Source organism: Mesoplodon densirostris, chromosome 7 (genome assembly GCF_025265405.1).
Source record: "Mesoplodon densirostris isolate mMesDen1 chromosome 7, mMesDen1 primary haplotype, whole genome shotgun sequence".
In the NCBI taxonomy this organism is placed as follows: Eukaryota; Metazoa; Chordata; class Mammalia; order Artiodactyla; family Ziphiidae; genus Mesoplodon; species Mesoplodon densirostris.
Window position 1 is genome coordinate 68,126,575 of NC_082667.1, and position 14,999 is coordinate 68,141,573.

The 14,999-nt window shown below is 40.5% G+C and overlaps 1 protein-coding gene across 2 annotated transcripts in view; it reads left to right on the forward strand.

Moving 5' to 3' along the window:
* PARVA (parvin alpha) overlaps positions 1–13,410 on the forward strand; it is a 197,575-nt gene extending 184,165 nt beyond the window's left edge. For both annotated transcript variants that reach the window (XM_060103083.1, XM_060103082.1), the window contains one exon: positions 11,377–13,410. In XM_060103083.1, the coding sequence (XP_059959066.1) occupies positions 11,377–11,453 (77 nt within the window). In that variant the 3' untranslated portion in view covers positions 11,454–13,410. The remainder of the gene's footprint in view (positions 1–11,376) is intronic.
* The last annotated feature ends 1,589 nt before the right edge of the window (positions 13,411–14,999 follow it).

The following is a 14,999-nucleotide window of genomic DNA, read 5'->3' on the forward strand; positions in this document are numbered from 1 at the left end:
TTAGGGCAAAGGTTATACATAGATTGAAAGTGAGGGGATAGAAAAAGATATTTCAAGCAAACGGGAATGAAAAAACAGAGGTTACAATTCTCATATCAGACAAAACAGACTTTAAAACATAGGCCATAAAGAAAGATAAAGGACACTGTATAATGATAAAAGGATCAATACAGGAAGAGGATTGTACACTTGTCAACATACATGCACCTAATATAGGAGCACCCAAATACATAAAACAAATACTAACAGACATAAAGAGAGAAAATGACAGTAATATAATAATAGTAGGAGACTTTAACACCCCATTCACATCAATGGACAGATCTTCTAGACAGAAAATTAATAAGGTAACAGATCTTAAATGATACAGTAGAACAGTTATACATAATTGATATTTTCAGGGCATTACATCAGAATACACATTCTTTTCAAGTGCACATGGAACATTCTCTAGGATTGACTACATACTAGGGTACAAAACAAGCCTCAACAAATTTAAGAGTATAGAAATTATCTCAGACATCTTTTCTGACTACACCAGCATGAAACTAGAAATCAACCACAGAAAAAGAAATGAGAAAAAAATGATTACATGGAAATTAAACAACATACTACTAAAAAACCACTGGATCAACGATGAAATCAAAAAGGAAATTTAAAAATACCTTGAGACAAATGACAGTGAAAACACACCATACAAAATCTTTGGGGTGCAGCAAGAGCAGTTCTCAGAGGAAAGTTCATAGCAACACATGCCTCTCTCAGAAAACAAGAAAAATCAAGTAAGCAACCTAACCTACACTTAAAAGAATTAGAAAAAAAGAACAAACAAAACCTAAAGTCAGCAGAAGGAAATAAAGATCAGAGATGAAATAATAAAATAGAGATTAAAAAAACAATAGACATTCTCTGACATAAATCGCAGCAGGATTTTTTTTGATCCACCTCGTAGAGTAATGAAAATTAAAACAAAGATAAACAAATGGGACCTAATTAAACTTAAAAGGTTTTGTACAGCAAAGGAAACCATAAACACAAAAAGACAACCCACAGAATGGGAGAAAATATTTGCAAAGGAAGCAACTGACAAGGGATTAATCTCCAAAATATACAAACAGCTCAAGCAGCTCAATATCCAAAAACACCAACAAACCCAATCAAAACATGGGCAGAAGATCTAAATAGACGTTTCTCCAAAGAAGACATACAGATGGGCAAAAAGCACATGAAAAGATGCTCAACATCACTAATTATTAGAGAAATGCCAATCAAAACTACAATGAGGTATCACCTCACAGTGGTCAGAATGACCATCATCAAAAAAATCTACAAATAGTAAATGCTAGATAGGATGTGGAGAAAAGGGAACCCTCCTACACTGTTGGTGAGAATGTAATTGGTACAACTATTATGGAGAACAGTATGGAGGTTCCTTAAAAAACTAAAAATAGAACTACCATATGATCCTGCAATCCCACTCCTGGACATATACCCAGATAAAACCATAATTCAAAAAGATACATGCACCCCTATGTTCATTGCAGCACAATTTACAATAGCCAGGACATGGAAGCAACCTAAATGTCCATCGACAGAGGAATGGATAAAGAAGATGTGGTGTGTATGTGTATATATATACATATATATATATGTATATATATATACACACACAATGGAATATTACTCAGCCATAAAAAATAATGAAAGAATGTCATTTGCAGCAATATGGATGGACCTAGAGATTTTCATACTGAGTGAAGTAAGTCAGACAGAGAAAAACAAATATCATATATTGCTTATACGTGGAATCTAAAAAAATGTTACAAATGAACCTATTTACAACACAGAAATAGAGTCACAGATGTAGAAAACAAAGTTATGGTTACCGGGGGGAAAAGGAGGGGAGGGATAAACTGGCAGATTGGAATTGACATATACACACTACTATATATAAAGTAGATAACTAAAAGACCTACTGTATAGCATGGGGAATTCTTCTCAATACTCTGTAATGACCTACATGGGAAAAGAATTTTAGAAAGAGTGGATATATGTATACGTATAACTGATTCACTTTGCTGTACAGCAGAAACTAACACAACATTGCAAATCAACTATACTCCAAGAAAAATTAAATTTTAAAAAACAATAGGAAAAAAATCAATAAAACCAAGCGCTGGTTCTTTGAAAGGGTAAACAAGATTGACAAACCTCTAGCCAGGCTCACCAAGAAGAAAAGAGAGAGAACCAAAATAAACAAAATAAGAAATGAAAAAGGAGACACAATAACCCATACCACAGAAATACAGAAAACCATAAGAGAATACTATGAACAATTATATGCCAACAAATTTAACAACATAGAAGAAATGGACAAGTTTCTAGAAACATACAGCCCACCAAAATTGAATCAAGAAGAAACAGATAATTTGAACAGACTGATCACTAGAGATGAAGTAGAATCTGTAATTTTAAAACTCCCCACAAACAAAAGTCCAGGACCAGATGACTTCACAGGCGAATTCTACCAAACATACAAAGAAGAACTTTTACCGATCCTTCTCAAACTCTTCCAAAAAATTGAAGAGGAAGGAACACTCCCAAAGACATTCTGTGAAGCCATGATCATCCTGATACCAAAACCAGCAAAGTCCTAGCCAGCCAGAGCCATCAGATGAGAAAAAGAAATAAAAGGTATCCAAATTGGAAGGGAAAGGGTAAAATTGTCATTATATGCAGATGTCATGATTCTGTATAGAGAAAACCCTAAAGACTCCACAAAAAAACTACTAGAACTGATAAATGAATTCAGCAATGTAGCAGGATACAAGATTAACAAGATTCTTTTTTTATATAGTTTCCTTTGCTGGGCAAAAGCTTGTAAGTTTGATTAGGTCCCATTTATTTATTTTTATTTTGTACATATGTACAATGGAATACTATTCAGCCATTAAAAAAGAACGAAATAATGCCATTTGCAGCAACATGGATACAACTTGTGATTATCATACTAAGTGAAGCAAGTCAGAAAGAGAAAGACAAATACCATATGATATCACTTATATGTGGAATCTAAAATATGACACAAATGAACCTATCTACAAAACATAAACAGACTCACAGACATAGAGAACAGACTTGTGCTTGCCAAGGGGGAGGGGGTTAGGAGAGGGATGGAATGGGAGGTTTGGGTTAGCAGAGATAAGCTATTATATATGGAATGGATAAACAACAAGGTCCTACTGTATATTCAGTATCCTATGATAAACCATAATGGAAAAGAATATATATATATATATATATATATGAATCACTTTTCTGTACAGCAGAAATTAACACATTGTAAATCAACTATACTTCAATATAAATAAATAAATAGACAGATACATTCTAAAAAAAAAGAAGAGAAGAAGACACTGGGTGGCTGATTGGATAAAGAAAAAAATGGCCATCTAAATGCTGCTTACAAGAGACTCACTTCAGAACTGAAGATACACACAGACTGAAAGTGAGGGGAAGGAAGCATATTTCATGCAAATGGAAAGACCAAAGCAGGAGTAACAATACTCATATAAGACAAAATAGACTTTAAAACAAAGTCTATAGCAAAAGACAAGGGCATTAAATAAAGATAAAGGGGGGCTTCCCTGGTGGTGCAGTGGTTGAGAGTCTGCCTGCTGATGCAGGGGACACGGGTTCGTGCCCTAGTCTGGGAGGATCCCACATGCCGCAGAGCGGCTAGGCCAGTGAGCCATGGCCACTGAGCCTGCGCGTCCGGAGCCTGTGCCCCACAATGGGAGAGGCCACAACAGTGAGAGGCCCGTGTACCGCAAAATAATAATAATAATAATAATGATGATGATAAAGGGATCAATACAAGAAGAGGATATAACACTTGTTAACATATATGCACTTAAATATATAAAGCAAACATTGACATAACAGGAGAAATTGACAGAAATACAATAATAATAGGGGACTTTTTAAATTTATTTTTTGGCTGTGTTGGGTCTTCATTGCTGCACACGGGCTTTCTCTAGTTGCAGCAAGTGGTAGCTACTCTTCGTTGCAGTGAGTGGGCTTCTCATTGCAGTGGCCTCTCTTGCTGTGGAGCACGGGCTCCAGGCACACAGGCTTCAGTAGTTGTGAGATGGCATGGGGGATCTTCCCAGACCAGGGCTCGAACCTGTGTCCCCTGCACTGGCAGGTGGATTCTTAACCACTGTGCCACCAGGGAAGTCCCAGTTGGGGACTTTAATACCCACTTACATCAATGAACAGATCACCAGAAGAAAATCAGTAAGGAAATAGTGGTCTTAAATGACACATTACATTAGTTGGACCTAATAGATATCTACATTCCACCCAGAAACAACAGAATACATGTTTTTTTTCAAGTGCACATGGAATGTTCTCCAGGATAGAGCACATGCTAGGCCACAAAACAATTCTCAACAAATTTAAGAGGATAGAAATTATATCAAGCATTTTCCCAAACACAATGGTATGAAACTAGAAATCAGTTCCAGGAAGAAAAATGGGAAAAGCACAAACGCATGGAGACTAAACAATGTTCTACTTTAAATAAATGGTGGGTCAATGAAAAAATCAAAGAAGAAAGAAGAAAATACCTTGAGACAAACGAAAATAGAAACACAACTTTCCAAAATCTGTGGGATGCAGGAAAAGCAGTTCTAAGAGGGAACCTTATAGCAATACAGGACTATTTAAAGAAATAAGAAAAAAATCTCTAATAAACAATCTAACTGACCATCTAATGGAATTAGAGAAAGAAGAACAAACAAAGCCCAAAGTTAGCAGAAGGAAGGAAATAATAAAGATCAGAGAGTAAATAAATAAAATAGAGACCAAAAAAAAAAAAAAAACCAACCCAAATATCAATGAAACCAAAATCTGGCATTTTTTGAAAAGATAAACAAAATTGACAGATTTTTACCCAAGCTCATCAAGGAAAAAAAAAGAGAGAGAGAGGACCCCAAAAAACAAAATAAGAAATGAAAGAAGAGAAATAACAACCAATATCACAGAGATACAAAAGAAATCATAAGAGAATACTATGAACAGTTATATGCCAAAAAATTGGGCAACCTAGAAGATATGGTCAAATTTCTAGAAACATACAACCTTCCAAGACTGAATCAGGAAGAAACAGTCTGAACAGAGTGATCACTAGTAGTGAATTGAATTTGTAATTTAAAAAAACCAAACAAACAAAAAGAAAAAACTCCCAGCAAACAAAAGTCCAGAAAGCTTCACAGGGAAATTCTACCAAACATAAAGAACTAATATCACCCTTCTCAACTATTAAAAAAGTTGAAGAGGAGAGAACATTTGTAAATTCATTCTACAAGGCCATCATTACCCTGATACCAAAATCAGGCAAAGACACTACAAAAAAAAAAAAAAGAAAGAAAGAAAGAAAGAAAATTGCAGGCCAATGTCTAAGATAAATATAAACAAAAATTCTCAACAAAATATTACCAAACCAAATTCAACAATATAAAAATCCCAAAATCAAGTGTGATTTATTCCAGGAATGCAAGGGTGGTTCAATATCCCCAAATCAATATGATACATCACATTAACAAAAAGAAGGATAAAAATCGCATGATTATCTCAATAGACACAGAAAAAGCATTTGACAAAATTCAACATCCATTCATGACAAAAATTCTCATCAAAGTTGTTATAGAAGGAACATATCTCAATATAATAAAGGCGATTTATGACAAACTTACAGCTAACACCATACTCAACAATGAAAAGTTAAAATCTTTTTCTCTAGAATGAGGAACATGACAACGATGCCCATTCTCATCACTTCTGGTTAACACAGTTTGGAAGTCCTAGCCATAACAATCAGAAAAGAAATAGAAATAAAAGGCATCCAACCAGATGGGAAGAAGTAAAACTGTCACTATTTGTAGATGACATGATACTATGTATTGAAAACTCTAAAGTCTCCACCAAAAAATTATTAGAACTAATAAATGAATTCAGTAAAGTTGCAGGATATAAGAATACCTAGGAGTAAACTTAACTAAGGAAGTGAAAGTCCTATAATCTGAAAACCATAAAACACTTATGAAGGAAATTGAAGATGATACAGAGAAATGGAAAGATATACCATGTTCATGGATTGGAAGAACTAATATTGTTAAAATGTCCATACTACCCAAAGCAATCTACAGATTTAACACAATCCCTACCAAAATACCCATGACATTTTTCACAAAACTAGAACAAATAATCCTAAAACGTATATGTAACCATAAACACCCCAAATTGCAAAAGCAATCTCGAGAAAAAAGAACAAAGCTGGAGTAATCACTCGCCCTGACTTTAGACTATACTACAAAGCTACAGTAATCAAAATAGCATAGTACTTGCACAAAAACAGACACATAGATCAATGGAATAGAATAGAGAGCCCAGAAATAAACCCACACACTTGTGGTCAATTAATCTACAACAAAGGAGGCAAGAATATACGATGGAAAAAAGTCTCTTCAATAAGTGGTACAAGGAAAACTGGACAGCTACATGTAAAAGAATGAAATTAGAACACTTGTTCATATCATATACAAAAATAAACTCAAAATGAATTGAAGACCTAAATTTAAGACCTGAAACCATAAAACTCCTAGAGGACAACATAGGCAGAACACTCTTTGAAATAAGTTGTAGCAATATTTTGGGGGATCTCTCTCCTAACACAAAAGAAATAAAAGCAATAATAAATAAATGGGACCTAATTAAACTTAAAAACTTGCACAGCAAAAGAAATATTGACAAAATGAAAAGACAACCTACTGAATGGGAGAAAATATTTGCAAATGATATTACCAGTAAGTGGTTAGTTTCCAAAATATATAAATAGCTCATACAACTCAATATCAAAAAGTCAAACAACCTGATTAAAAAATGGACAGATGCGCATCTGGAGCTTGTGCTTTGCAATGCGAGAGGCCGCGACAGTGAGAGGCCTGCACACCGCGATGAAGAGTGGCCCCCACTCACCGCAACTAGAGAAAGCCCTTGCACAGAAACGAAAACCCAGCACAGCCAAAAATAAATAAACACATAAAGAAAGAAGCTTTCATTTTTTAAAAAAAGGGGCAGAAAACCTGAATAGACATTTTTCCAAAGAATATGTACAGATGACCAACAGGCACATGAAAAGATGCTCAACATGGCTAATCATCAGAGAAATGCTAATCAGAACAATAATGAGATATCACCTCACACCTGTCAGAATGGCTACCATCAAAAAGTCTGCAAATAATAAATGCTGGAGAGGGTGTGGAGAAAAGAGAACCCTTCTACACTGTTGGTGGGAATGTAAACTGTTGCAACCACTATGGAAACAGTATGGAGCTTCCTTCAAAACTAAAAATAGAACTACCATATGATCCAGCAATTCCACTGCTGGGTATATATCTGGAAAAGATGAAAACTAATTCAAAAAGATACAGGCACCCTGATGCTCACAGCAGCACTATTTACAATAGCCAAGACATGGAAGCAACCCAGGTGCTCATCAACAGATGAATGGATTAAGAAGATGTGGTATATATATAATATGGAATACTACTCAGCCATAAAAAAGAATGAAATAGTGCCATTTGCAGCAATGTGGATGGACCTAGAGAATATTATGCTTAGTGAAATAAGCCAGAGAAAGACAAATACTATATGATTTCACTTATATGTGGAATCTAAAAAATAAAACAAATGAATATAACAAAACAGAGACTCACAGATATGAGAACAAACTAGTGATTACCAGGGGGAAAAGGGAAGGAGGGAGGGGGAAGACAGTGGTAGGGGATTAACAAACTACTATGCCTAAAATAAATAAGCAACAAGGATATACTGCACAGCATAGGAAAATATAGCCATTGTTTTATAATAACTTTAAATGGAGTAAAATCTATAAAAATATTGAATCACTGTGTTGTATACCTGAAACTAATATAACACTGTAAATCAACTATAATGCAATAAAAGGAAAAAGAAATAAATTGGAGTAATTGTCATTTTGAAACATTCTCCCATATTGGACATTTTCTTTCTCTAGCAATTCTCCCTTGTGTTTAAAAAGGAACAACAAATCCTCCCGCCTCCATCCATAGCTCTCCTTCCTCAGGCTCCCAAGTTCATCCTTTGCACCCATGCCCATTGCCTCCACCTCTCATCTGCCCATTCTGCTGTTAACACCTTGCCACCACCTGCACATGACCGTGCTCTCTCCCAAGCCACCAGCAGGACCATGTCCCCTGGGAACTCTTTCCAACCCTTACCCTGTTCACCCTCTTGGGAGCATGTGGCTCTATTGGTCATCCCCTCTTTCTGGAATTTTCTTTCTTGGCTTCCAGGACGTTGGGAAATCACTCATGTGTTTATTTATTAATATCTTTTGAGGTCTGTGCATGCCAGGTACTGGGCCAGGCACTGGAGCAAAACAAGATCAACTCTCGGTAGTCACGTTGGTCACACTCCGAGCAGAGGCAGATTTCATCAGATAAGCACACAAACCACTGCTTGAGAACTGGAGTGAGTGCTATGAAGGAAGAGTGCGGGGGTTTTGAGAACATAAGACAGGGTGCCCTCACCAAGGCCAGGTGTCAAGGCTTCACTCAGGAGGCAGTGCTTTGAGCTGAGGTCTGCAAGAGGATCAGGAGGCAGCTACTTGGGAAGAACAATCTAGATGTTGCAACAGCATGTGCAGAGGCCAAGATGATGGAGGAGCACAGCCTATTGGGACGTTGTGAAAGGAAGCCCCTATGACCAGTGCAGAGTGAATGAGGGGGAACGTGGCATGAAGTGAGACTGGAAGGGTGGGCCGGAGTCAGCTTTTGCCTTGTAAAACCATGGATTAGGATTCTGGACTTTATCTTATGTGAAATAGCTGTATGGGCATACAAGTTGTGACCTGCACAATCCCTGGGGCCAGAGTTATATTGTAGTCTGTGGTAATGATACCTTGGAAATATGAAGATGTGCCCTGGAGTTATGCAGTGTGCATCCTGCACAACCATACCCAGAAGCCAAAGAGTCTAGCTGCAGTGGGTAGAATGGACTGGAGAGGGCAAGAGGCTTTGAGGAGCCCAGTTAGGAGCCTGCTGCAGTGGCCCCAGTGTCAGCCCACCTTCCCCTTCACGCTCACTCCCTTAGTGAGCTCACCTCTGTCCCTGTCTGCCTTTCTAGCAGTTCCTTCTTAGGGTAACTTCCTAATCTTTGACTTGGGTAGAATTTAAGGAACACTCATCACCAAGCAGTCAGGGGAGGACAGGAATCAGCCCAGAGGGCATAGGACCCTACCTGACAGAGGGTGATTCAGCATGAGCAAGGCAAGGTAGCAGGGCTCAGCCACTGGGCAGGGTCCAAGCTGGAGGCTCACATATGTGCACGAACCAACATGGGAGCAGAAAGGAAGCTGAGCTCCAGGCCTCACAGGTGGTCCCTGAGCCCCTGGTCTATCAGCAAGAGAGCTTGGAGCAGAGTCTGAGCCCAGCAGGGGTGGAGTAGGGTTGGTCTACAACTGGGATAAGGCCTGGGAGGGGGCAGGCAGGATGGGGCCCAGGGGTTTAGGGAGCCCTAAGGAGATTCCCCAGCCCTGGGCCCTTGGCTTATGGCCCAGTAGGTGTTGATCTTTGCGGGGCCTAGGGCCTGGGCACACCTGACTGTGGCAGCTACAACTGCAAGAGTCCCAAGGCTAAGACCTGGAACCACAGCCCAGCCTGCTAGAGCTACCGGCCTCCCGCTCTGCTGGTCCTGGATGATCCCTGTTCCTGTTGACCATGCCGCTGCTGGAGCCCTGACATTGTCCCCCAATCCCTTCCCTCCCAGTGACTCAGCCTCCCACCTTTGAAACCCAGAGCATTTATTATTTTCTATTATTTTCTCTTACATCATTTACTTCATCAGACCTTCTGCACAGTTAGGGTTTTTTTCAAATAACTTTAGTGAAATATTATCCAACGAGCCACCATGTAACCAGCACCCAGCTCAAGGGATACAGCAATCCCAGCTCCCCAGACTTCCCTCCGCTTGCCCTTTTTGGACATAATCTTCAACCTCAACTCTCCTGACTTGTATAGTCATCAGGCTTTTGCCTTTTTCCTTCTTTTTTTTTTTTTTAAAAACTTTTCCTTTTCCTTCTGTTACCTCAGTCTGCATCCCTAAGTAGTAGGCAGAGTTCCTTTCTTTATGTTTTCACTACGCCAGTTCCTCAGGGAAGGCGCTCCCACAGGGGTGTGAGTGCAGAGGGGCAAGCGCAGGGTGGGGCCTTGGGGGGCAGGAGAAGGCAGAGGAGTCCACAGAGGGTTAGAGGGGCAGCTAGAGGAGGTGACCAGTAAAGAGAAGGAAGAGAGGGAGGGGTCGGGGGAAGTGAGGGCGGGAGGAAATGGTTGTATAGAAGCTCAGGACCGGGCTTCCCTGGTGGTGCAGTGGTTGAGAGTCTGCCTGCCGATGCAGGGGACACGGGTTCGTGCCCCGGTCCAGGAAGATCCCACATGCTGCAGAGCAGCTGGGCCCGTGAGCCATGGCCGCTGAGCCTGTGCGTCCGGAGCCTGTGCTCCGCAATGGGAGAGGCCACAACAGTGAGAGGCCCGTGTACCGCAAAAAAAAAAAGTACCACAAAAAAAAGCTCAGGACCCACGGTGGAACTCTCCTGAAAATATAATCCAGCTCCCAGCCTCAAACCCGGCCGCCTTGCTCTGTCCTTAATCCTTCGGATGACACATCATCTACTGAGTACTCCCTGCCGGGTGGGCTCCTCTGCCCTTTAGGGGCCCTCCCTCCCGTCTTAAGGGAGAGGCAGCTTAGTCCTAACTCACCACCTCGTCCCCCAGTGTAGCTGCAGGCCCTCCCCTCCTGCCACCCCTCACAGCTGGCTCTGTGGGGCAGGGTGAAGGCAGAGGGAGAGGGGCCCCGAGAGACAGGTGAGACCCAGGGCACAGAGTCGGGTCAGGGTCCTCTCGCCTGGGATTCTGTTTCCAGGGCAAAGACTACATGCTCTGGGGTCTGCTTTCTTTCAGTGAGAGATGAGACGCCCATGCCCCAGCACCTCTGCCTCTCGCTGACCCCTGCTCTGGATTCTTGCTGCACACACTGCCCATCCTTCAACACCCACCTGCCCCTGGTTGTCTCATGGGGATGCTCTTCCCTCCCAGCAGGACAGGGAGCTAGGTCTTCAGGAGCACAGAATGACGTCCTGTGGGAGAGGGGAGACACCCTCCCCAGGACCATGCTGGGCACGTGGTGGGTGGCAGAAGGAAGAGGACACCTGATGCCAGTTTGGGGCCATGTGGCACCACTGAAGCAATGTGTGTTTTTTTGTTTTCTATGCAGACATCGTCAACTGTGACCTGAAATCCACACTGCGGGTGTTGTACAACCTCTTCACCAAGTACCGGAACGTGGAGTGAGGGGCAGACCGGACCGTCCCCTGAACCGCCTTAACCTGCTTATTCCTGTCTCTTGCTCTGTGCTCTCTCCCAAGTCCGCCTGCTCTATTCCCAGAGATAGTGGAGATTAGGAAGGAAATGATCAGTAACTCAGTGGGCTGACCCACACCTCCCAGGCTCTAAAGCTGACCCTGCAATGGCTTGTGAAGGTTGTCACCATCCTGGTGCCGGGTCCAGATTTCCCTCAGTGTGATTTGGAACCAACTTAGGCACAAGAGCCCACCCACCCTCAGAAGATGAAAATAAAGATAATAGTTACCATTTAATGTGTGTAACCTATGGGCTGGGCACCACACTAAGTGCTTTGAGCTACTCAAATTCACGAATACTCATGACTCCCATTGAAGCAGATGTTATCAGCCCCTTTTACAGATACGGAAACTGAGGCTCAGAGAGGTTACATGACTTGCCAGAAGCTGCCATCTGTTTTTCTTCTTTGAAGAACATATGTGTTAATAACCAGCCTGTTGCATTACAGTCTCTGCACATTCTATTCTTGTGTGTGTGTGTGTGTACGTGTGCACCTGTGCCCTCCAAGAAGACAGGAGCCCCCTGATCTCACCACGAGGCAGGCTAGGTCAGGGCTCAGTGATTCACACTGAAATTGGCAAATCAAATTTCACCCAATTAATAGTGTGTGTGTGGTAGGAGTCGTGTCCCTCAACTCCTTCGCAAATGAAAATTATTCTTAATTCCTTCAGATTTGTAATAACCCCTTACTCTGGTTTCAGGGTGACATTTGGGGTGGATTCTGTTTAATATTAATGGAGTGGCACATTTTGCAGCCTTCTTGCTTGATTGCATGTAATGGAAGTGCCCTATATTTTCCTACAAAATAAGTCCTCAATTCACTATCGTTAGGCAAATGTACAATATACCCAGGCACCACAGAGAGCTGTGCACGGGCCCATGCGAGCAGGGCTTGGGAAATAGGGCTCTTCAACAGGGACCCTTGAGCTTAAAGAAAGGAACTCCTTTTTGCCCTCTAATTGATCATTTAGACCATTTCTGGCTAAGTCTGCCCACATGCAATTACTGGCTAATTCAGGCAAGGAAAAACGCAAGTTATTTAGACCCAAGCTGAGTGGTTTCCTTGCATGGGCTACCCGCAGGCTTGCGGTTACATGGATCCCCTCTATGTGAACCCAAGTTTGGAATACAGGGCTCTAGTTGTCCCAGCCTGCGGGGCCTGGAGGGATAGGAAAGGGGCTGAAGTGGGGGTGACTAGGAGGACAAGAAGCGTGGGGCAAATACTTGCACACTTAGTATGCATGGGACCCCCTTAGACCGCAGGTTGCAGCTTGGGGTACTTAACACTTGTACTCATAAGTTGACCAAGCCCTTGGGATAATTAATAACTTGTACTGATATTATATCTTCATTATAGAATTTTCCTAAGTATGCTCAGTGGACACCAGTCTGTATCCCCACCGCCAGAAATCTATGCCTGCTTTGTCACTACTTTAGGCCCAATTGCACAAAGCCCATCCCTAGTTTGAGGAATTCACTGTGACCTCTGTCTACACCACCCAGAGGGAGGCCTCCCATCATGTCCAAAACATTCCTTCCAGCTTTTCATCACTTCTTACTCTATGGTCTAGCTGCAGTCACTCAGAACCCATACAATTTCGATATACTACCTATGTCTGGGGAGATTTTGCTCTAAGAAGGAAGTATTACTCAACATAATGAGCATTAAGGATAGAAAGAAAATGTACTCTCTGTGTCAACTGGTGTAAAAGTATACAATTCTTTTTACATAATTAGTGAAATATTTCATTTGTCATTAGGAAACACTAAATACTGTGATATTTATTTGCTCTCTTTTAAATTCCTGATAGCAAATCAACATAAATAATTGCTTTGTCTCCTTGAGCAATACTAAGGCAGGATGAAATAAATAATGCATTCATTTAAACGTGCTTTGTGTATGAATTTTGTCTCCTTTTTTTGTGTTCTTATATTCAAGCTGCAAGTGGACAGTGGACAAGTGGCCTTATTAAGATTACTCTTTTTTTTATATTTTACAAATATACTGTATGAAGACACATCAGAACACTCGGAAACTTTTTTAATAGCAGGTCTAATTTATCAGAAAATTGTGTTTCAAGACTGAGGTCTTCTCCACAGTCCAGAATCCCAGGGCTTGGGCCTGGTTTTATAACGCTGCCATCTCATTTAGAGGTTTTTGTTTAGATTCTGGAAACTTCTGCATAATACATGACTATGTTTTTGAAGGGGGGGTAAAAGGCATCAGGAAACAAATAAAACAAACTTAACCCTCATCTCTTTTAAAAGAAAAAAGAAAAGCTGAGGCAAGAATCAAGTCTCTGTAGGTTCACTGGGTCCTTTTTTTCCCTTTTTCCTCTTTTCTAAATTTAAATTCATTGATTTTTTAATAGTTGATGTATAAATGGTACAAAATTTAAAAAGTGTGAATGGGTATCTAATGAAAAACCTACTTTCTCTCCCTCCCCTCCCCCAGCAGCCAGTACCTGTCCCCAGAAGCAACTATTTTGTTCTATTTCTTATATTCACTTCCAGAGATACCCCAACAATATAAAGCATATAATTATTTGTCAACATACATATAAAATCATTCTTTAAGCATAAATAGCATATTATACATAGTATCATGCACATTGCTTTTTTCACTTAATGTTCTAACTTGGAGATTATTCTGCACTGAGTATTAAAACTTCTTACAGTTTCAAAAGAGAATATGAGTACTTTATAAATACAAATGCACATCTCTGGTCTTCATGAGCTAGAAAATGAAAGCCCTACCAAAAGGAGGTAATGTTGCCTAGACAGTGATTTCAAAAATCAAGACTGGTACCTACTGGGGTTGGGGAGGTAGGGGGGGCATTACCAGAAACAGTCTTCTGTGCCCTAAACTGAATTTATTTTTTTAAAGACCTCCTTTGGATTATTATGGCGAATGATGTACAGTTTGATTAAGCTTTCATTTGTACATATTACTAGGGCTACTAATTTGTAATTGACTAAGAAAGTGCTAAAGGTTACTGAGTACCCCACAGTATCCTGCTATAAGCCCGATGCCTGTGCAGTGCCTGTCCACTCTATGGGAAGGTCCAATTTCACATGTGCAGGCACAGAACTGACATTTCCAAAATGTGAGAGAAGGACTCTTTATCAGGATATCATCAATGTTGTCTTGAGTTGGTTGCTATTTGCAATTGCTGCTTTCAGTACTTTTTAATTATGAATTACAGTTAGCTTAGCTTTATCATTATCAGTTTATTTTGTTGTGGGTTGCTTGGTTAACCCTACAGAGTATACTGAAGCTTATTTGCATCAACAGTATTCTGGGGCTGTAATTTTCCAATAACTTGACTCTCAGACATGTATACATTGTGGTTCAAATATGAATCATCCATACTCCAGTGCTAGAGCAAATGTATACATAATCCACTCCCCCTACATTATCACTAATTTATTTTTCCACTGGAAAATGAGACTAGATGGAGTCAGTAGGTCAAGCAG